Source organism: Erithacus rubecula (assembly GCF_903797595.1).
Source record: "Erithacus rubecula genome assembly, chromosome: 21".
NCBI lineage: Eukaryota > Metazoa > Chordata > Aves > Passeriformes > Muscicapidae > Erithacus > Erithacus rubecula.
The window spans coordinates 4,905,714-4,930,278 of NC_136673.1; the positions used below are offsets into that span (position 1 = coordinate 4,905,714).

At 44.4% G+C, this 24,565-nt stretch overlaps 2 protein-coding genes across 17 annotated transcripts in view; one reads left to right on the top strand and one right to left on the bottom strand.

Annotated features, from left to right (window-relative positions):
* FNBP1 (formin binding protein 1) overlaps positions 1-24,565 on the top strand; it is a 385,839-nt gene that overhangs the window by 244,584 nt on the left and 116,690 nt on the right. The gene's annotated exons all lie outside the window — the stretch shown is intronic.
* GPR107 (G protein-coupled receptor 107) overlaps positions 9,552-24,565 on the bottom strand; it is a gene marked incomplete at its 3' end in the record, with an annotated part of 35,426 nt that continues 20,412 nt past the window's right edge. For 2 of the 3 annotated variants that reach the window (XM_079324540.1, XM_079324542.1), the window contains 4 exons: positions 20,673-20,722; positions 19,857-19,940; positions 18,950-19,074; positions 9,552-13,006 (listed from right to left, as the gene is read on the bottom strand). In XM_079324540.1, the coding sequence (XP_079180666.1) occupies positions 12,910-13,006; positions 18,950-19,074; positions 19,857-19,940; positions 20,673-20,722 (356 nt within the window). Of the gene's footprint in view, positions 13,007-18,945; positions 19,075-19,856; positions 19,941-20,672; positions 20,723-24,565 lie in introns of those variants that run through there. The other variant, XM_079324541.1, reaches the window with a different exon arrangement.

Here is a 24,565-nt window from a genome sequence, read left to right on the forward strand (position 1 = left end):
TTTATTGTTTTTAACCAGCCAAACGTGTCCTGACACTCACTTCTCCAGGGATACATTCCCCAAGTGGATGTTTCTAAAATGCCTCGTCCTCCATTACCCAGCCTCACACGAACAAGCTCATTAAGGCAGAAGAGGATAAAAACACCATCACCATGTCCCAGCAGCAGCACAGCCTGGGGGATGAGCTGGAGGGATGGCACTGAGTGACAGAGGATTGCACAGCACGTGGCAGAGAGAGCCCTGTGAGGCAGTGTCTCCCCTCCAGCATCCCTCCCAGTCACTTCCAGCATTTGCATGGTTTTTAGGGACAAAGGCCTGCCTACAACTCCAACACAGGCCTCAACAGATTCCAGTCTAGTCCCCAAATGTGCTGCAAAAATATCCTGTGCAATACCTTCCTTGCTGCCCATCAGCAAAACTCCAATTTTTGCAGTATTTCCCTTCATCTGTGGCTGTAACCACATTGCAGCAGGGGTGTCCTTTTGTGTGCAGAGCATGACCTGTCAGTGCCCAGCTGGGGGTCCAGCAAGGTCCCAAACCTTCCCTGCACAGCACAGGCATTCTAGCACATGCTCTGCTGCTGCAGAACTGATGTTGAAAGGAATAATTCTATTTAAAACTCTACCCTGCCTCCAGCACGTGAAACGCTGAGAACTCAAAACACACAAACGAGAGAAGAAAAGTAATTGGAAACTATGCAAGCCAGTCACTTTCACTGCCCAATTATTAGCTTTAACCCTATTACTGTTTAAATAACAACCCTAGTGACATTTTCTAGGATGAAGTGACATTTCTACAGGCAGAGAAACACGGCCAAAGCATGGAAAGACTCCTGGGGCCGACAGGATTGAAATCTGAACAGCGACTGGGACACAAAATAATCATGCCCAGCTGAATTTGGTCAGTGTGCCCAGAGAGGAACTGGGTTGTTTGCTCAGAGGAAAATCCACTGCAGGCCTGTCCTTCCTTGAGAGTAGTTTTGCTTTATAAATCAAAGCTTGGCTTTCTGTTCCAAGACAGACCTCAGGCATCGCTCACATCTCCCACCACCAGCAACTGCAGGACAAGCTCAGAGCCCTGACCAGGGCTGGCTTTTTGATTAAGCAGCGTGTGCCGCTTGCAGGGCTTCTGCTGTCTGATCCCCAGAGTGCAGCCATGGAAATGATCATTCCCTGGGCCATATTTGCTGTTGCTGCTGTGGTCACAGCAGGTTCCTGCTCAGAGGGAAGCTGTTACCCCTCCTGCCACGCCAGTGCTGGAGGCTGGGATGGAGCTGATGCTGCACGTTCTGACTGTAAGAGCTGGGAGCTGTGTGGGCTGCACAGCCGAGTGTGTGTCTGCAGAAAGCTTTTCCTTCCTCGGGTTTCTACTTGAAAGTGTTTAATAAAACCACGGAGTTTTTCTTCCCCAGGACACAGCAAGTCTGTCAGGCTCAGCCACGCAGCCTTTTGTTCCACGTGGGCTCACCAGGCTGTGCACATTTAATCAGCATCCTCAGACGCCATCACGGGGGTTTTCCCCAACGCATCCTTCCTGATTTAATTGCCAGGATTGCAGCTGCCTCGTGGGAATAGCACTGCATGCAAGCAGCGAGGTGCAGTCTGTCCCGATCGCGTGTGCTCACTCTGTGCATCATCACAATGATATTTTCTTTTCCCCTTCATCCTCCTCACTGATGTGCTCAGACTTAAAAAAAACCAGTGGTGTCATACAGCCCAAGCACAGCACTGACTGAATCCCACCTTGGGCACGGCTGGAGCTGTTTGTGGGGCGGGAAATTTGGGATGAGGTAGTGTCCAGTGTTGCACACTTAGATGTGCTTTTACGCAGGAGCTGCCCCAGGAAAAGGAGAAGAGAGGCAGGGGATGGACTCTGGTAAGCCCATCCCATCCCCTTCCTCGCTCCTCCCCTTCCCAGGGCTGGACGAGGCACCCCGCGGGGTCCGCTCAGGCTTCAGGCTTCTCCAAACCGCTTTTTCCTACTGCATCACGAAACCCACGCATCCACCCACCCACCATCCATCACAGTTGTCTTTGTGGCCAGTGTCACCCCCAGTTCTGTCAGTTCGTGAACATCCCCCTTCCACATCCACCCACCCAAAAGCAGATCGAGAAGATGCTCCAAAACCAACAGACCACATGAGCGAGGAATCTGTGACTGGAGACATCAGCCTGGCAGTGAACTCACGGAGCAGAGCACACACAGCCTGTAGTTGGTGGTTATTTTGTGGAAAAGCCAAGATTTGGTCAGAGTTTTCTCGTGCCAAAGCAGGAGTGGGTCAGCAGGGGAGTGGTGAAGCATCAGAGCCTGGAATAGGGAAGGAACATACACACAGAGGAGATTAATTATATCAACTACAGAAATAGTTGCTATTTTAAGGTTAATGCTTGACTGATCTGACTCAGTCAGAAAAAGAGCCAAAGGAATTATTGGCATCAGCGCTGGCTGCTCCCCCAGACAAGCCATGGTCACCGCTGGCACAGAGAGCCCCCAAAATAGCTGCTTTTCCAGAGGATTTGAAAAAAATGCCATTAGAGTGAGTTCAACATCCTGATGCAACAACCACAAGCACAGGAATGCATCAGCTCGTCCTGGGGACACCCTCGGCTTCGCAGGCATCACCCGCATCTCAGATTACAACCATTTTAATTCGTATGATCTCCAGACTGGGAGCAGCGTCCAATGGGACTCCACAGCTTCCAGCTCACCAGCCAGGATGTTCCTGAGGCTGTTTTATGCTTGACAAGATGCGAGCGAGCTGCTCTTGCTTCGCCCCCGGTATCACTGCAGGTCACAGCAACCACTCAGTACTGGCATTTACCAACTGCTTTGATAGCTGAGCTATATATGAGTAAATAAGAAAGCCCTCAAAAAAATCAAGATTTATAACCCAAAACACTCCAATACTCGGACTCCAGCAGCTCTAATGGCTATCACTGCCATAAATTAATTTCTATCGCACAGCATTTTAATGCCAATACATCACATGGCTGCAGAGAAGCGCAACAGACAGAAAACACTCCAGGTTTTTGGGGAAAGTGGCAGCAGGAATGGTGCCCTGCGGGCTCTTTCCCCAGGAAATGGAAGTGCAGATATTGAAATGATGGCCAAATGCAGTGGAAGGTCTGAAAATCAAACTGTGCCCAGGCTGCACGTACAGCTGTCGCTCGAGACTGACACGCAGCCGGCGCTCTGAGCGTTACAATTTGCTACGCTATTAATTTCTCTGTTAAATTCTAGTTTATTTTTTAAAGCCTGTATTCTCTTTACAGCCTCTGGGGCTGTAATTGTTATGCTAATGTCGGAACCCGGCAAGGGTGGCTGTGGTGAACTCATCAGCTGTTCGCCCGTTGCCTGCAGTTCGCAGGCAGCCCTGGGCAGAGACAAAGCCAAGCAGGAGGAGGTTTTGTGGATCTTCCTTCGTGGCACATCACAAATCCCGGCTGGCAAGTAGGAAATCACCCTTGTTCTGCTCCTGCTGTCCTCGTCCTGCAAAGCTCAGCCCAGCCACCTTGAGCCAAGGCTTGATTCCAGACAGACTGAAAAGAAAATGCTCCTCCTGAGGACAACCAAGGAGTGCTGTGCACTTTGTCTGGGTGAGATAAGATCACAGTCACAGAGGCAGCAGCAGCATTTTGCAGCAGAGACTCCTGGCAGCATCCACAGGCACGCTCAGGGCTGGAAAATGGGTTGGAGAAGCTGTTCACATTGCTCTCCACCCACTGCAGGTGACTTGAGCACTGCTCACCAGCTCTGCTGCCAAGCTTCAGCAGGGGGTTTCAATAACAAACCCCACATCTGTGAGAGAAGCGTCCTTAAATCTGAAAGACTGAGGTTTTGAGCTGAACAGAGCTTTTAAAAAATATACATATTTATAAGAACCTTCAAAATAAAGGGAAGTCATGTGGCTTCCAGCTCTTCTGTGATCCTGCCCAGATGTTTGCTCCAAAGGCAGCTCAGTGTCTGTTCTGTGCTGAGCTCAGAGCATGCAGAAGGCACAGGAATGGGTGTCATGGTGGGTTTCACACCACAAATCAGACAGAAATCAGCCTTTTGCTTACTCATGAATCCTACATTGGCTCATCAGCCCCTTGGTGCTTGGGGTCTGTCTGCTGAGAACACGTGGAGGCTGGGGCAGCTGGTGCTGACCTGTTCTGCTTTTAAGACAAGACACAAGTCTCTTGAGCAAGCTTTGTAAGCAAGCCATGCAGTCAGCAGTGATGTCTGCCCACCCAAATCCTACCCTGCAATCATTAAAAATCAAACAAAACCATGACAATCCCCAAAAACATTGAAACATACAAAATCGACCTGACTGACCTACACCTATTCTTCAAATTTTGTTGGTGTTTAAGAGTTTGAATTGTTGCCTCCCATAAGGCTGCTCTGATTCATGACAACACTCAGGCATTGTGTGCTTGGAAAATCCCAGCAGATATTTCCACTCAGATTTTGCAGCAACAGTTAAAACCCTGACTGACTCAGAATACAGATTAGGGCACACACCAACCAGCTTCATTTCAACGTGTTCCTCCTATGGAGCAGCCAGGCTCACTCAAGGCATCTGTGAGGTTTAAACTAAAACTAAAATGACCCCCCCCAAACCAGGAATTATGCACGCAATATATTTCCCACTGAGATAAGCAAATGGAAAATGGCTGAGCCAGGCATTTCATCCAGCTCACAGCCAACGAGGGGTCATTCCCTGCAGTGTATTTAGCAATGATTTGTCCAGCCTAGTGCTGATTATCTAAAACAACACAGAACTGCCTCCATTTCTCCAGGGAGATTGTTTGCAGCCAAACTCACTGGCAAAAGGTTTCTCCTAACATCTTGTTTTCTTCTGCTTTCCTTACATCTCACCTCTCCACGGCTCAGCCTTCAGCCACACTAATTCCAAACCCATTTCTGTGGGTTACCCCCATGCAGCCATTTTGTACTGAGCTACATCTTCTTGGCTTTCTTTAATCATCACTTAGTCAGGCTTACAGTTTTAGTTCTTGTAATCTTCTGCCATTGCCCAATTCCTTCATTTCAGTCACTGCAGATGTTCTTTGTAGCCCCTCCAATTTGGCTAATGCCTCCTGGTATGAGATCTCTCCAAAATGAACAAGTTTGGCTTCTCTGGGGAGAGGCAGATCAATACCTTCACAGCTGTGCTGGGTGGAGGATTCCTTCCAGCTTCACAGAGCTCCTGCAGAACAGAGATGCTGAGCAGTTCAGGGAAGAGGCAGCTGGAGCACTGACAGTGACTCTTCACACCCGCAGTAAGCAGTGGGTGCAGTCTCAGGGAGAAGCTGGTGCTGGGATATTGGGGGGATATTGTGACTCCTTACCCAAATGACTCAGGACTGAAGGTGTATAGAAGATCTGCACCCCAGATCAAGGTCCCCAGGGACAGCAATCCCCCAAACCTATTACTACACTTAGAGTGACCCATGCTTTAACTGCTCCTTTCATCAAGTGTGCTCTTGCCAAGCTCAGCACAATCATCCCATGAGGGAGCAGCAAAAGGAATTTCACGCTGCCTCTTCCATTTTAACTCTCACCTATTCCACCTGCCACCCCTGTAACAACTTCACCTCACGTGCCTGTTTATGTTTTTTTCAGGAATACAGGAGCCATCTCACGTATTGTGTCTCAGCCACCCCACAGAAAATATTTTAATGGGGGAGAAGAGCCACAACAAAGCAGTGTCACCCCCAATTACCATTCTCCATGGATGAAAGGGGAGAAAAGGAATGGATGACATGCACTTTTTACTAAAGACAGAAGAAAGCCCTTGTCTCTTAAGGAAGGCCCCCAATATCAGGATCAGCTGTGCCAATAACAAGCTGTGTTATTACCTCTGCTGTACAAAGCAATTTGGTTTTTATTGACCACTCGCTATACAGGGCACTACAACACTCTCCCCTCATTAGAGCCTGTCAGTCAGAAGGCAAAGGAAGGAAAAAGCAGATGTAAGGAGAAGGCAGCTCTTTGCAGTCTTGAAGATAACCTTGCAAAAGCATTGACAGCAGGCAGCCAGGACTGCAATGAGGAGCTGCAAATGATCAGACAGCTGGGAATTTCAGACACTGGAAGAAAAACCTCAGTGCAGGTAGAACAATTTACCTCCCCTGGGCAGGAAAACACCTACAAAATTACATCCAAGCACAGAACAATGAGGAAAGTTTTGTTAGCTGTGGGTTTGTTTCTTCTGCTCCATGTGTAAATCTGCCAGATGACCTCTGCTTGCAGTAGACCTCAAATAGTGGAAGCTCTTCTTTGTGTCTCCTTGGAAAAAATGGTCAGGAAGCAATTTTTCCACTGATAACTTCATTTGGTCTCCTTCTCAAGTGAGCGTTCCCAAAATTTAGTCCCACTTTACCCACTCCACCCTTAACATTTCACCTTTCCTTATGGCTGAGGGATGTTTGGCTCAGTGCAGGAAACTCTTGGGATCAGTCTCAGAGCTGCTGACAGAGAATGTGAAGGGGGAATGTTTTAAGGCCAAATACACAACAGACAATACACAGAGGATGTTCAGTTTGGAGAAACCTGCATTAAAGAGATTTAGGCCACTCCAGTGCAACAGTCAGCAACCACCTGCAGCAGGAAAAGTTTGTTCTAAACTACAGTGAGGTATTAGGAAAGCCAAATTCCAAGTACTTTTTATAGTTCAGGTTCCTGGTAAAACACCACCCACCAGAGGCTTGAGGCAGTGCAGAGCTGGCTGCTTGGGAGGTGCAGGGTAGAGAAGACAGGCTATTTCTGGCATTAGCCCTCAGTGGTAGGATGAGAACCACAGGCTGAACTGTAAGAAACATCTTGAAGACTGGAATTTCGTGCTGAAGGACATATGCTTTTGAGGGATGGGGGATTATCAGGAGGAACACTTCACAGAAATGCTGTGCCCTCCTCGTCCCTGCCAACCCAACCAGCTTGCAGAATTGAAATGCAATGTTAGATCCCAACACCTCAGCAAGAACACAACTACAGACACCCCAAATCACCATCAGTGTAACCCAAAATAGGTCAAGAACTTCCCCCTCTGAGACAGTGTGGCCAGCTCCACACAGAGGTTACTGTAGGAATAAGTTTCTATCCTTATTTGCATCTGGACACCAAGGCCCAGAGCATCAGCTCCTTGTCTACCCAGCTGACACCAGAGAACACACAGACCACAGGGCTGGAAAGCAGCAAAGCCCAGATGTTCCTGCATTCCTGCCTGCCTGAGACTGCAGGAGACACAGGGCTGGGAGAAACACTTTTGTTCAAGACTCAGTCCACAAACCACTGCCTAAATTCAGCTTACAAACCTAAAAGAGCAGCTCCAGTACCTGGAGCTCAGGAAGAGGCACCTCAGTGAACCCCACTGGGTCACTGACAGGAAAGCTTTTCCCTTCAAAAGAAGTTTTCCACACAAGTTTTGTGATTTGGCCCTGTATCCATGATGCAGAAGTTGATGGCTGGAAACAAGTTGAGCAGAGGGAAATGCAGACTTTGGGATCAATGGGTCAGGTTGGCTGCTGGCAGTTCAGAAGGAGAAAATGAGATGCATTAAAAACAACTTTCTGGTCAATCTTTATTTTACACATTTGCATCACAGCAGGGAAACCAAGTTACACAGACTGTCCTGACTTGTCTCTACCTTGCTTTTCTTCAAATACTGTTTGCTGTTCTTTTAATAAAGTTTAAAAAAATACTGAAAAAAATTTCATTTTTACATCTGAACAGGAACTGAGGAATAAGATATTTACAGGTCACCAAAACCCCAGGAACTGGACCCTGCTGTACACAGAAGAGTCTTTTTTAGTTCTTCTAGAGGTCATTTACTAAATGAATTCAAAGCTACATTGTACAAGGTGCCCTAAAGCTGCTTAATGACACAAGAGGATCTAGAATTAATTATTAATAGTTCCTAAAGGGCAAAGGAAGCTATTTAGACCCATACTCTGTTTTAACAGAACAGGTACCAGCTCCACTGGCTACAGGATGAAATGCTTCTGATGATGTGGAGGTCAGACTCTACTTTAGTTCACAGAGAGCAGAACACCGAGTGAAATCCCACAGGGAAATATTTATTAAGAATTGTCCTTTCTAGAGGATTGCTGCAGTCAAAACATAAATGGCTTCTTGAGCCAGTCAGCCTATATGTAGTGAGTCTTTTTCTCAGCCACTTTTTTCCTACACCACTCAAAATCTGAGTATCAGTATTTTCCTACATCCTGTTCCAGCCACTTGGGAGCACAGATCATGTGCAGCTCTCAGTGGATCACTGCTATATCCAGGCAAGAGACTACAAAGGAAAAATGCACAGCTTCCCAATATTGCTAAAGAAAAGTGATTAATTAGCCCAAAAGTGTTGTATCCAGCAGCTTAAAAAAAAAAAAAAGCCAAATTAATGCAATTTAGAACAAACGTTTAACAGCAAATCAACCCCAGGGAACACAAAGAAACATTGCTCAAGTGTATCTGGGCAGCACCACCTCAGCTTTCATGAAACATTGAGGCTACTGACACTACACACAAGGTCACAGTTTCAGTGGGAGTCCCACTATGTTCAAACCTCACTGCACCTCCCACTCCTGCAGACCACAGCTCCTCACTCTTTGCACACAGGTGAAAAATGGGGACATGCTCTATGAGTGAAGTAGAGATCATAATACAGGAGCTCTAAAACATCTTCTTTAAAGTGACAGCAATCTGTTAGCTGGCATGACAGGTCAAATTGAAGGAGACAAACCAAGGAGGCTAAAGGAAGAAAGATTTCCTGCCCTCTCCTTAATAGCTAGGGAACTCCAGTTCCCAGAGCTCAACAGAGCCTACAATACCCAGTATTTGTTTCAAATTGGGTAGTTTTCAAATAAAGAACAAAATCACCTCCCTTCTCATCCATTTGATTGTTACTGGCTCAACTGCTTTTTTCTAAGAGGAACATACAGTAAGGAAAAAAAGGCTTAACACTAAAAATCTTCTACAGGACTTGCACCAGATGTGCACACTGGAGTGATCAGGACATGCCCTTTCATGGCCAGAAGGAATGTTACAGTGCTCAAGGATACATGGTGGATGCACACTCATGCTAGAGTGAGTCCACTTAGCTTAGGAAAAAAAAAAAACCAAAAAAAAAACCCATCTTCCACACTACGAGCTCCAGACAAAATGCTGCAATGCAGCAAATTTTTACAACATGCTCTCCCAGTATGGAAATCCAGGAACAGGGCACTCAGCTGGAGGGAAACACTGAACAATGCACTGCACACAGCACGCCGAGCTCGAGGAGAGCGTGAAAGAGCATCTGAATAGGACAGCATGTGGCTGCAACTCCAACTGCTCCACCCTGAGCAGGCACAGCTCTGCTCCCGGTGACCCCATTATGTCTTGCTTTCTTTTTGTACGTCTCTTGATGAAGCATCAAGGAAAACATTTTCCAGCCCGAAGAACGCAAGGGTCTGGCAGTTGCACTGCAAGGAGGTTTCCTCTGGAAGAGAGCCTGCTGAGCAGCCAGGCAGGAAGGAGGAGTGCAGCAGTGGCATGTGCATTTCAGCATCCACAGGGACTCACTGGGGTACAACCTGCATTACAAGCAAGGGCTGAACCAATCTCGTTTTTGTCTGCAGAGGGGACCGAGTGCTCTGCTGCACAGCAGATGGGAAAGCATTTCAAACCATTTATTGCCATTGCACCAGACCTGCTGTTCCAGGACTGCTGTCACTGCTGCTGGGCACTGCCGGTGATTGCTTCAGCCCCTCAGGGAAGCAAAGCTGCACATCCCCAAACGATCTGTAACCCACAGCAGCTCCTCTAGCTCCCCTCCCCGAGGGGCAGGGCAGAACCCGATCAGCAGCCATCAGCACATGCAAGGCAAGCACTGATGATGCTGCCTGAAGCTCCAAGCTCTGCACTCCACTGGCCCTGGAGCCATGCAGGGCAGCCATGGGGGTTTCCCTGGGAAGGGGGAGGGAGCACTCCCTGTCTGATGCTTTGCAGTGCAGCACTCGCTGTGCTGGAGAGAAGCACAACTGCAGCCATCCCCTCCACCCTCCAACATCCCAGCTGCTACCCCATCCATCAGGACTTTTTGTCCCGATCCAAGGAATTGCAACAGAGAAAATTCATTTTGGAAATGGCCACAGTAAGAACCTTTTGGGTTTTGACTTGTCCATGACTTTGATTTTCCTTGCTAATGCTCAGGTCTGACCATTTCCTGCTGCTTGGCATCCCATGTGGATCACCAGCTGAAGCTGGTTGCAGAGCTGACTGCTGAAGCTCAGGGCTGGACTTGGAAAAAGCTCTTGTAAAAAACGGATTTCCAGAATACTGCTGTGGTGTTCCATGCCAAGACAAAAAGAAATGACCCATTTTTTTGGCCTTTGACTGGTGAGCCAGGGACTTGGCAGATAAACCTACACCATATGCAACTTCAGTAAAAAAAGTGCATATAAAAAAAAAAAAAAAAAAAGAAATCTGAGACTAAGGTAGCAGCACTTGCCAAATTGTCAGCTCCACTGATGCTGAGGTATGGAAAAGGCAGCTGTTTGGAACCAGCTCAGCATTCCCTGGGATCACAGCACAGCCCTCTGGTTCTGGGTGAAATGCCACACCTATGAGAGTTTCACATCTCACTCACAAAAGGACTAACAGGCTCTAGAATAGCATTGTACAGATGCAATTTGTTCCTGACAGCACATCTTTATCCCTTACATACCTCAGTGCCAACACACTTCAAGTCTTCAGTGGGCTTCTCTGAACAAACTTCACAGCCTGTTCAGACACAGAGTAACTGCAGAGGATGAATTGTCCAGATATTGAATTTAAGTGTATGATGAGCTGGGACTGCCTGTGTTTGTTTATGGTCCAATTTCTCATACTTCAGCTAAATATGCAGATTTCTTCCTCCAGAAGGCCTAAAAGGCCCATAGGTCACCAAACAGCCTTTCCAGTGGTACAGGATCTCTTCTCACTAAAACTGTCTCATTGCAAGGCAATGACAGCAAAGTCAAATTATTACAGCTGAGATTACTGTGAAGTTACAGCTCAGGAGGAAAACAGAAGAGAAATCTGTAGCCAGAGACATATGCTCTTCTTCTTGTGCTTTATCTGAAGAGAAAGCAGTTCCAGGTATCAAAGCAGGTAAGATTTGTTTCTACCATCTCCATGGTGCATAGAACCAGCACCTGGGAAAAGAAGTGGCAATGGGGGAAAGTGGTGCTGCTCCTCAAACTGCAAGTCTTGGTACAGACAGCTCACCAAGAGCTCCACAATCCCTGCTCAGGAGTGAGGAAGTGGTCCAAGATTCTTGAGGAAATCCTCTTTCTCAGCTTGAAGAATAAAATACACTGGTGGCTAACAGTCCTCTCATCAGCTGTGCCCCAGAAATGTAGTCCCTCAAAAAAAACCAATTTCTGAATAGGTCTGTAAGCAATGCTGGCACATCCAGAGCTCTGATGATGCCTCTCCCTGACATCCTGGCAGAGGCACCACACGTCAATGTCTCTGCATGAATATTAAGGCTTCAGTGGGTCAGTAACTTATAGCCAATTTATTTTTGTTAAAGCTAATCCTCATTCCACCAGTGAGCCACTTCCATCCTCCCCCAAATGAACACACATTTTCACTACTACAGCTCTGGACACCAACTGCCCTACACCAACCCCAGGGAGAAAACACACATGACATTTTGGAACATGTCTGTAAAGACTCCACTGCAAGTCTGCAGCTAACAGTCAAGGCTTCCATATTCCCCTGCATCAAGGTTCTGGTCATAATCTTCTCTCCTGACAAAAGAAAACCCCAACATTTAGGACTGGGAGTTACAGTTGCCTGTTTTTGGTGGCAATACCACTGTGACCAGTTCAGCTCATCTCAACAAGCAGTGTCATTAATCCTACACAGCCAGAGAGGTACAAGCAGCATCAGAGAGGCCCAGTAACTCAGAGGAACTGTGAACCAGAGATTTATGCTGCAGTAAAATGGCCAGACAGATTTCCACTGGAGAGTCTGGTACTGTGCCAGAAAGGAGTGACTTTTGAAAAACCTTGAAAATATTTTACAAAGCAAACCAAAGTGCTCTGGGTCACAGCTTGAAAGTAAACATTTAGGCAGACCCCTAAAAAGCAAGCATCAGTCTTACACCTCTTGTGTACTTCTTGTCAGGGGGGTGAGTCAAGAGCAACTCCAAGGACACTGGAGAATGTACATAAACGTTTACTGCACTATGGGCTTAGTGCTTTAATGGAGAACAGTCACTCATTTCCTGTATAGCAACACATCTGAAAACCTGACACATTCAGGTGGACACCTGCAGGGATAAGACAAGAAGATACTTATCACCTTTCACACTTGCATGAGCAGTGGCAGAAGTCATCTGATCCAACACCCCTTCAGTCTCTCAAATAACTGCAGTTGTTCCTATCCATTTGTTTTGCAATGTTTCGTCCAAGCCAAAAGGAGAGTTTATAAAAAGAAAAAAAAATACTTACATGTCTTTATCTTCTTTTCCCACCTTCTGACAGGCTTTGCAAGTCCCAGCATTCATGTTACATAGCAAGTGTGTGTGTGTAGATATATGAGCATTATATAAAATATATTCTTTACATACACACTGAAAACCCCTCTTCACATTAGTATTACACATTCTGAGGAACACAACAATTCAGAATAAAGAACCGATCCAGAAAAGGGGAGGAAAAAATAAAATCTACCCAAAATCCCTAGGAAAGCTCCACGCTCCTTGCAGGTACCAGGAGATCCCATTTTCTTATGATCAAAGGAATAGTTATATTTCTGCACTGCTTTGCTCTCCCTAGACACACCCCACTCTGCAGTTTCAGTGGTGGGGAGTGCAAGTTGCTCCCTTTCCACTGAGAGTAATATTAATAAATTAAAAAAGTTTCTCTGAAAGTGCTGCCTTAGTCCAGTCCATCATGCTGTGCTTTCCCATTCGCCCTGGGGCTCTGCTGAACCATTCACCACTTTCTTGACTTTCTTCATGCCCTCCATTACTCCTGAAGTTGTCACCCTAGAAGAGAAGGGAGAAGCATCAGACATCAGACCTTGAACTGTAAAATCCATTTCAGCAACAGCTCACACCCATCAAGCATTTCTCACATCTCTTTACCCAGGCTGCATTCAGAAAAGGTAACAGGGGTGGCAACACAGTTGAACCAAGTGTTTATTTGCTAAATTTCAGGAGGTCACTTAAAAAGCCCCTTTTACTATGCAGCTGACCACCCTAATTTCTGTGACTTTCTTCTGCATTTTAATAGGTACAACACATTTCACAAATACACACAAATACTGGACAGTGCCCCAGATGAACCTTATTAGCTTAATGCACATCAGCACCTTTTAACAGCAAATTGAACTGCAACAAAACAGAAGCAAGAAATTATCCTTGTTATACCCTCCAAGTCTGGATTTGCCATGGCAATCTGATCATTGAACTACAAAGCCTCACAATACCATTCAATATTAGACTGAACTGTTTATACAGGCAGAACATTCCTCTTAGAGCTGCCTTGGCTCTCCAACAGCTCTTCAGCTTTTCTCTGCTGCTACACCAAACAGGCAATTTGGATGCACAACACATTTCCTTTATTCTTTTGCACAGTGTGATTCTGATTCCATACAGGTGTTTTTTCCCCACAAACATGCTACAAAGGTTATTTTGGATGCTGAAGGTAAGAGTGCCAATAGCTCAATGCATTCCCAAGGGATGCCTGGAAGCACAGTCAGACCTGTCCTGTTCAAAGCTGCCCCTGTTGGTCTGTGAGTGCTTTCACCTGCTGTTTACCATGTCAGAGTGCTTTATTTGATCAGAGCTGCTAACAACATCTCCACAGCATCACCCCAAGAGGAGAAGTTATCTTCAGATAACATTCTTCTTCCCTTAGTTCCATGTTAGATCCCAGCTTCTGTTCATGTACTGTAAAAATAATTTACTCAGTCTGCTGTGTTCAGTGATATTCCAGCAGTGGCCATACTGGGATCATCACTGGTTCTCACTTTAGAGTGAGCCTAGATGAGCTTCAGCTTAATAGGAAAGGGTCACAAGAGTACAGACCAAATAATTTTTCTCTACTAAAATAAAAATTGTAGAGAGAAAAGTAAGCAGGTTCCTTAAAAGAGAAAGATGGAACTAATAAACAATAAACACTTCCTAAAAGAGATCAAACTAATCAGTACAGAGACACATAGATCTTTTAAGTTCTCCCTGTTGACAAAGGTTTCCCACTCAGATAGGAAAAAATCTGGGGAAACATAAGCTAGACAAAACCAAAGTAGATGGATAACTAATTGGAAAAGTATGCATTGAGATGTACTTAATGGTTTCCTGTCAAAAATGTAAGAACATTGAGTGTGGTTCCAGAGAGGCCTGTCCTGGGTTCACTTCTACTCAGTATTTTCAGTAATTGCCTGGCTAATGGAATAGAGAATTTGCTTATTAAATCTGCACAAGACACTAAGAGCTACACACTGGAGAACAAGACTGGAATGCAGAAAGATTCAGGCAAATCGAAGTAATAGTCTGAAAAGTACAAGAGGATGCAGCAAGACAGCTACCAAGTTTACTCTTCAGAAATAATCAACTTTGTAATTACAGAATGAGGAGCTAAGAACTCATTCCTCAGGGAGGAGCTGAAGATTGCACTGAACTACAAACCAGAAAGGAGCATCTCACACAGCAGAGACACTGGGCCAGATAAAGGGGTGTCTCACACATGCATGACACCAAGGCAGTCCCAACACTTGACTCCCAGCTGGGAGGATCCCCTGGCACACAGCCTGGATTCCAGAACTGCACTCCAATGCCACCAGAGAGCCACTGCACACCAAGGTGTGACAGAAGCAATGAGAGGTTACCACCAGGAGGGAATAATCCACTTCCCATGTTTATGGCACTGTTACACACTCAAAGTGCAGGCAGATCAAGTCACATCCTTTGCTAGCAAAGAAACCATTGACTGTGTCCCCCCTCAGTAACAGCAAATAACTGGGAGAGATTTCTGTGTGGATTCTCCAACAGTGAATGTTAAAGCCCATCTGAAGAGCTGAAGAGACTGTTCTTGTCTTGTGACAAGTGCATGAAGTAGCTCTCAAGTCCCTCCTTCTCTCAGATTGTTCAGGTACAACAGGCAATTCCTCTCACTCTCAAAATCAGTCAGCACATTTTAATGCCCAATAAAATAAGGGTAGCAGCACTAAGATCAAGCACACTGAAATCCTCATTGTCCTCAGAACACTTCAGCTCTGACCTGCAATACAGCAGGGAAATGTTCCTCACCTGCAGTCTGCTGAACTGCATTTCCAGCCCACAAATCAGCAGCAGTTAAAATGCAACAAATCCTTCTCACTAAACCATCCCCCTCCAGAGAGCATTTCTGTGCCTGCCAGAGGGATATCCATCACAAATGAGGCAGAGAAGGAGTTCCCCAAGCACTCCATCACAGTGCTATGTGCTGCAGAGATTTCATGGGGTTTATTTTTCTCCTGCATTGTATCCAAGGTATCAAAGAATGGCTAAACACTCAGAAGTATCTCCTGCTCTCCACACTGCTGGAGCTCAGCTGTCTTTTCTCCTGCTTATTTGTTTTTTAGTCCAACAAGAAACACTGCAATACTGGCAGCAGCCAGCCCTTACAAGCTATTGCAAACTGGAGTGAAAACTGATCAGCCATGGAACAAAAAAAGCTGATCTCTGCAAGCTAAAGATGTGTTAGGTGAAGAAAATCACTGCAAATGGAGAGCACCATGAATCATTCTGCCATGAAGCAACCTGAGAGAAAGCAGAGAAAAGCAACCAAGCAGGACATCAAACCTCAGCACAGAATAAGCTGCCTCATGACACAGAGAGAAACTCCAGATCCCAAGGCATAAGCAAAGATCAGTGTTACCACAACAGTTCCCTGTGTTGAGGCTGTTTTGGGTGTTAAGGAGAAGCAAAGTCTCCACACACTGAGTAAGATGGATTTACCAACTTGAGAACAAAACCATTAATGGTTTCTTCTCCTGCAATTCTTCCTCCAGTGGAAATATCTTAACCTCCCATGCATGCATGAACATCATTCTCAACCAAGACCTGTTAAAGAGCACTTTGATATCCAGCATCCAAAGCCAGCTTACTGAGTTAATGAAATTAAAAAAAAACAAAAACAAAAACAACCCAAAGCAAACAAAAATTCTTCTTTTCCCCTTCCTCACCCCCACCCCATCTACTGTACTGTTCATATTTTTGTGCTCATGCCCCAGAAATGGCATTAGGACTGGAAGCCTGACAGCTCTTTCTGCCAAGTGTGGCTGCACCTTTTCAAGCAGGGAACTTTAATCTAACAAACTGTCAGCAAGGAGCCCACGTCCTGACAGAACTCAAGAGGCTGCCCAGCACAGAATACACAGAAAACCACTTTGCTGATGATGAATGGCTATTGAACCTGCTTGAAAAAGGACAGACAGGTCCTTAGCTCAGCTTTAGTCACACTCTCCTCCCTGCCAGGACAACTTCTGTAGAGCCTGGAATAACTGAAGAGATTCCTGTAAAGTCTGTGGATCCTTTCTCCAAGCCAGAGTTACTTTTGCTATTTTTGATTTGTATTTTATTCCTGAGAGTTACAAGGACTTACAGAGAGAGGATCTGTGCCTTGTGTTGCTTCTGCACAGACATTTAATTTGAAGATATTTCTTGAAATTTTCCAGATTTCCAGTGTCCTTAACAATATTTGAATTTACTGCCAGACTGAGATTTGTATTATTTGCAATGCATGAAAACAGACCCAAATTAGTGAGCTGCACTTAAAATGTCCTTTTTTTTTTTCATGGAAGACAAGCAAGCCTGGAAAAGGTGTTTGATAACCTCACAGCTCTCCCCTCTACTGGCTCATAGACATGTTGAGTCTAAAGCAACTGAATGTTTCTGTTTTAGAGAATCTGATTTTAAACAAAAGCCCTCTGAGACACAAAAATAACAATAAAACTGACATAGCAGAACACCATGAAGTCTGCAGGTTTTTAGTTTCTGCCATAGCCTGTGAAGACAAATGGGTATTTATCACATGAAAGACAAAACACTCATGCAGTGGTTAGTCAGGACACTGTCAGACACTTAGTCATCTGCTCAAATAAACCCAGGTATTTCCCCCCCCCCCCCGATACACATTTAACATTTATAAAAACAAAAATAGGACCAGCAAGACCAAATCAATGAGAAATGTAACACACTTCCATTGCAGTGCTTCACCTGTCACAGAAGGTGTATAAACTCTGTTTTTCAAATATCTACAAACATAACCTTCCTGATGGAGCTGGGGAAGGGAGAACCAGACACAGATTATACCCTGCCAAGTGCCCAAATGGAATAAAACTTCTGGTGAATCAGATCAGAAAAATTCAAGCAAGGCTAAGGGGAACAACCCACAAGGTACAACAATGGAAACTCCCAAAGCAAAGTGCAAAATGCCTTACTAGGAAAAGATTCACAAGGAATTCTAACCCTTGAGTTTTAGCAACATCTATCTCATGATGAGGTGTAAATCACTGAATTACTTGATTAAACTTTCTCCAGCTCATTTCTGGCAGCTTCTCCTAATTTTAGCAACTTCTCAATTGACTAAAATCACTGTATTTGAAAGGTGCTCTATTATTAGTCCTAGCAAAACCCCCACAAGCAAAAATTCATTAAGCATGAAATGCAAAGTTGAAATCTGCTCTAACAGGCAAAAAGGAAAAAAATCTTGTTTTGGTACAAATCACAAATCCTGCCAGTTCAGACAGTGATTTCCTGATGTGAATGCTTTTTTACCAAACAGCTTCCAAACTGAGACCAGTTTCTTACATAAACCATTTAAACACATATAAGTGATAGTGATTTTAAGGTCACTACCCACTAGTTGGATTCTACTTGCAAAAAATGACAGATTTTCTAGACCCAAAGCAAAAATAGCTAAGCATTTAAAAAGATCTTTGTTACTAGCCATATTTCTGAGAAGTTCAACTCCTTACATGACATTTCAGTCTGGATTCTATGACTGAAACCTCCTTGCAGCAGTTTTCCTATAAGATTCATTTCTTTCTGAACTAACTATGACAGCAAACACATTTTAACTTTTTTTGCCTCTGTAATAAAAACAGTGTTGATTTATTTCACCCAGGTAAAGGAGATTTGGAAAAGAACTCTTAGGCTTCTGAGCCTGTACATAAACTCCAATTATGCATCAAACCTATAACTAGCAAAGGATTAGTTTAGCTCTGCTCCTATTAAGGCAGCAGACTCTGGAGCACATAAAAGCTGTATCCAACACCCCTGGCAAGCTCAATTTCTTAGGGTATTTTTAATTACACATTCAAAAATGCCATTCATTTTTTAAGTCCTCAGAAAATCACTGCAAAGAAAATGACAGGGACTTAGCCTGAGCCCTGCTATATAATTTTTCCAGACTCTAGCTCAGGTCCTGAAGCATTTGTGGTGCCTCATGGTTTCACAGCAGGCAATAAACCAGGGAAGAATATTGATAAAAATTCATCTCCTTGGCTCAGTGTTGCTTAAAATAAATTTTTGCAAAGCTATATGCTGAACACCAAGGCAGAAGGGACTTCACACCCTGATCATTTATTTGTTATTATTTATGTTCTGCAGATTGGTGGGTCATTTGTGTTGTTCACTTAATGATAAACTGTAAAAATCATTTCACGTTCCACGATCTAAATCAAAATTAGAAACTTTCTGACTTGATATTTTCATGGACATCTTTTTGCCCCTTGAAAGATTTACCAGCTTTTTCCACACCACTACAATATCCAGTTCAGAGGCTCCTATGCACACCACAGATCTCTTTACACACACCAAAACAGACACCTCATTTTTAAATGTGGGCAGATCCTCATCTTTGTCACAGAAGGATTTAGAGAGATTAAAGTAAACTCAAATCAAGTGAAGAGGTGAATAAAAAAAGGGGAGAGGGGTTCTTACACAGCTTCCATCTCCAAGTCATCCTCATCATCCTGAGAGAGCTGTAGGTAAGGGTTGTCTGATGCTGGACGGAATTTGTACCCAGTAAGGACAAAGAACACCAGTGTGGCCATTTCATCCAGCAGCTGCAAGAAAATATCAGATTGAAGTTCAGTCCTGCTATGCTCTGTGGTCATGAAACATTGCTCCTCATTCATAATGTCCAAGGTTTAATGGCCACGAGGCCTGGGCCACAGCAGAAATAAAATAATTCCTGTCTGGTTGTCATTAATCCCAGGCTAAAGGCTGTCAAACCCTTTGCTCTTTCAGTTTTTCCCTGTCACTTTAAATACAGTTACAGTTCTATCCATCTCTCCAGAGCTATGGCAAGACTTGGCTTTTAAATGGGGGGGGGAGTAATCACCCCTATGTTGCTTGGTCTTTTCAAGAATTAATGTATTCCAAGGACTCCCTGCACAGTTACTTGGATTATGTGTTAAGAAACCAAGTATTTAGAAGTCCATAGGCAAAAGAAGCCTGTAGATGGAAGAGCAAAAGTCTATTTCCCTGGCTCCCTCAGGTTTCAATTACATAGAGCAAACCTGACTAATCTTTTTCTCCTTTGTATGTTCTTGATTAATTTCCTTTAGACATTTTTAAATTGAAAGACTGAAAATCAATAATGCAATTACTTTCAGACATCTCATGTATAATCCAGCAGCCTTGCTGGACAAACACAAAACTAAAAATATATTCTTTCACCTTAGGCAGTGATAAAATCAAGAGGAGGCAGGGTGCAGCACTGTGCTTTGACATGTTTTACTATAGCATGAGGAACATTTCATGGAATTTTGTTGTGCAGTTATATTTAAAGAATAATACAGAAAAACATCAAAGAATTGATGCATTTTCCTTTGCTGGCAAATACCTGGTACAGCCATTTCCACTGGAATGGAACAGCAATCTTTATGAGAATTGCAATGATCCGTGTGAAGTAAATGTAACACACAATCTGGGAAGGAAAAGGAGAAAGCATGAGAACAATAGGACCATCCTCACAGAACCTTCTTACCCCACAGAAATAGTTCAAGCAATTCCCAGACAACTCATTATGTCAGACCAGCCTTATTATGCTCCTCAATGAACATGGATGATACAGGCTGAGGGCTCTCCTGCTTGTTGAACATCTAATAATTCAAGCTATTGGTAACATACTCAAGTTACAGCAGGAAATGCTTTAAGTATTACTATTTCACAGAATTTCAAGAATCACAATTGTAATTTATTACTCTTGCCACTTAGAAGAGCCTGAAATGAGGCCACTGGAAATCATTAAGAAGCCTGTGTTCTCCTGGGAAATGTACTCATGGCTCCCACTGACTTAATCAGGAACTGCACACATGCATCTCCAGGCACCATTTGGTCCCAAGTTTAATTTTTAGCAAGTTTACAGTACGTTATTCAAGCCCATCAATTCAACTGGCAGCTCAAGCTGTCTCCAGAGGAAATCAGGAAGCATTACAAATAGCTGGAATTTAAAGAGAGACAGAAGGATATAACCATTAGGAGCAAAAAGGAAGTTGCTTTTAGGATTGTAAGCCAGTTGACCAAGATGCCAAAGCATAGCAGTGCTAAGAGCCTCTACCACATCCACCAGCTGCAGTAATTTACAACAAGTATTCCAATAAAAGCATTGAACAGCTTCCATGCTCTCCACATGCTTGTGTGCAGGTGTTTTACTTACCATGACATAGTAATGTCTGAAGAGCTTCAGCTTTGCTAGGTTAATGGCAGCTATCAAGAGAAGACAAAAGTCCATCAGAAAACTGTTAACACAAGACAATTTCTTTTCATGCCTGTCTGCAGGGTAGGCAAGTGGTCACAACCAGGACTGGGGTAATCCCAGGCTGGAAGGATTTGTACTGAGGAGTGCCAGCCTGGCATGTCCACATACAGGGTAACTCCCAGGCTGGGGTGATTCACTCTTAAAAAGGGAACTGAGATTGCTTTTGCACTAAATTTTATATACACACACTCTGTATTACAGAACCTTCTTCTGCCTGTATCCAGCCAATGACATACAGTCACCTGTGTCCTGCCAGAAGGGCCACAACACCTGACACTGCCTTCCAGAAAATTCCTGTCTTTTCCAGAGCCCTCCCTGACCTGCTCCATGCCTGCAGCTGAACTCAGCAACTGGCAGGTAATCACAGCTCTGGGAACCAGTGCACCTTGCTGAACAGCAGCCCAACTCTTTAATACCCAGGCAGGGTCCTCTAACACTCATGGCTCAGCCACAGCTCACAAGTGAAACAGGAAATCATCCTGAGCTGCTCCCAAACACTGTCCTGAGCCCAGGCCCCAGGCAAACCTGCACACACTGCACAGATCACATCAGCTGGAGCAGCACAGAACACTCATGTCAACCAGCTGAGGTCAACAACAGATGGAGCAGCTGTCAGCTCTGGTCTGAGAGTCAGCTTTTATGTGTGCAGGATTATAAACACAGGCCACTGATGCTTTTGTGACAACACAAAAGGCACAAGAGGCAAAGAGTCCAGAATATGTTGACAGCATACAGAGATGCACTTCAGAGCCAATGGACACGAGCTGCCAGTTAAAAAATATTGCCACATATTTACTGGTATTCCCTCCAAGTCCTTATAATGTATTTATCAGATGTGGAAGTGCAATACATCGAGCTGAAGTTCACCTGCACCCCCTCAGAACTCACCCACTGTGATGATTTATAAAAGGCTGCATATATTTGCATGTAAGGTCTTCCAGGTTCACAAGACAGCAAAATACAGTATTTCACATGAGGGAGAGAAGAGAGCTAATAGCTCCCAAAGAAATGCTTCACCTCCTCTGACAAAAACAAAACAGCTTTTCTTATGCAAAGGAAATGTCAAATGCACCACTGCAAATAAATTCCTGTAGGTTCCTACTATGGAAAGTACAGTGAAGACACAGACAGCAGTCTGTTACAAAACTAGTTTTATAATCTAGAGATCAAGGGTCCCTTTCCTTTAGAGTTCCTGGGGTAGTACTGAAAGCTCAGACACCTCAGATGCAGACACACTCTAAAAGCAGCAACCTGACCAACACAAGGCATGAACTGACTGATGATCTCAAGTCAAAAGCTCTTCCTAACAGAGCTGTTGAAAGATTAAAGCATGTAAATATGTATGATAAGTGCACTGAATTGTGAATAAAAATTGAAGCAATACTGTCCTATTTAAAGAAGAGCTGCATTGTGTGACCATGAAGATCTTGTGATTTCCCACACACAGGTTTGCACACAGAAGGATCTATTTTGAACTCAACATGTCCAACTTCAAGAACTGCCACCAGTTGGTGCACTAACAGGCCAGGAGAATTACCAGGCTTTGTAGCTGAAGGAACACCAACTCAACAGCTGTGATTCAAACTGCCAGTCTATCAGTGCTTTACAGTCAACACCAGTGAGCTGGGAGTCATTTCTGGTGGATTCATGCATAGGATGAGAGGACAGCAGAGCCAAAGATCTGACTGCCAAAGGAAGTGTCATAATTCCACCTCTCCCAGCTGATGGAACACAGCTCAACATCTCAGCTATTCATCATGATAATCAATAACAAACAGTCATAAATTGGTATATTCACATATCCAGAATAAATGAGCATGGAAAGAAGGGCAAGGAGAGGAAAAAAACCACAACTACCACCAAGGAGAAAGACTAAGGAGTCACCTGTGGGAGCTGACTTGCTCTCTTCAACTGCAGCAATATTTCTCTCCACTATCAGATATGTAAGTCAGCATTAATACAAGTCTACAAAATTCTGCCATTTTTTTTTAAACAACTCCAAGTTACAGGACACAGTGTTCTAGAGAAAAATCTAAAATCATCATTGCTTGGCATCAGCAGCTTGTGAATTGCTTCTGCACAGGCTGAATGTGCTCCAAGCAGTATTATTTGAGTCTTGCTATCATGGACACTCCAAGATTTCTGTTCACCTCAGCCTGGCAGCCTGGACAGCAAGAGCAGCATTTACAAGGAGCAAGGCTCAGCCAGTAGCTGTCACTTACAACTTGAATCAGCTGCAACCCAAACCTGTAAGGCTGTGATAACACAGCAGCAATCACAGCATGCAGTAAAAGTTGGGTACATTTATATTTTGAGTATGATAACTGTTTTGTAAAGGACAGTACTTAACTGCAGAGAAAAAAAAAATTTAAAAAGAAACCTTCCACTAAAGGTTTTAGATATTAATTCATGTTCTTTCAGACAGTAATTAAAAAGATAAAAGCCATAATCCAAGAAAGACTTATAACATCTATCCTGTACTTCCCTCAGTTTTCTCTCTATCATCATTTACTTTAACAGCTTGTGCCTGCAATAGCCTGATCTGCATTGATCAAAACAGCACACCCCAATATTTTGATAAGCAGTCTCCTGTTGACATTGCCCCCATGCTAATTTCCAATGTTGAGGCTGTCTATAAGATGGAAAAAGAAGCTGGACCATTCACTTGCACACCACACAATAGCCTTTTGATGAATAAATCTGACCTTTTCAGTGTATGTATGTAATAACAATCACAGGATTGCAGCTGAGGGTGCAGGGAGCTCGAGCCCAGACATTACAATCCATAAAAAAACCCATAATGCAGCCAGTGAACGTGCTCAAGGTACAGCTGAGAGTATTTCTGCCATGCTTTGCTTGCCCTACTCATGCTGGTGCATTTGAGATGTGATCTGTGCCATTATCAAGCTGTAAATGGAAGCTTTCTGCTCTCCCCAATGCAGCACATGTAGATCTAACCCTTATAAAAGCAGCTCTGAGAAGTGTGGCTCTCTGCTTAAAAGCATTCCTGTACTAGAAAGAAGAGGTCAGACAGATACAGCAAGGCCCAGTGTCATGCAGAAGAAGGTGGCACAGACTCTTTACTCTTGAATGTCCTGAACCACATCAGCCATTTGGCACAAAAGTGCTCCACCAGGGTCAGATGGAAGTCCAAAGCACAGGATAAGCACTCTATCTCCAACACAGAGCTGCCACATCAACCCTGGACAGCTCTTTGGGACACCTGGAAGTGGTGCTGAGCCCATCCCAGCACAGGCTGCTCTGCACCACACAGGACCAGGCTCTTTGTGCACAGCATTTTCATGGCACAGCAGCAGGGAGACACTGAATACTGCAAATGGTTTTTCCTGACATGGGGGCAAGCACAAAAGCATTAATCATCATTTGCCCACTGCACAGAACACAGGGAATGAATGATTCCTGGGAGTGACAGGCTGCAATGAATTTCCCCTAATTCTGCTGCCAACTGGAACATGCTGCAGTGCTCAAGGAAAACAGCAAACCATGATCTGACTGTGCTGTGCCACATCTCTCATCACAAACACACAGCAGAACAAATTGCAGCAAACTGCAACCCCATCCCTCCTTCAAACAACAGAGGATGTGATCACAAGGGTGTGCTATGAGACTTGAGAGGTCCAGTGACCAAAAACTTAAGAGTTTTAAACAAAAATGATGCATAAATAATATATACACTCCATCTCTTTTCTCGAGATGCCTGTAAACAAGGTGGTGGCAGCTGAGCAGCTTTGCAGGCTGAACAGTTCTAGGTCAGTCTGCAAGGCTGATTT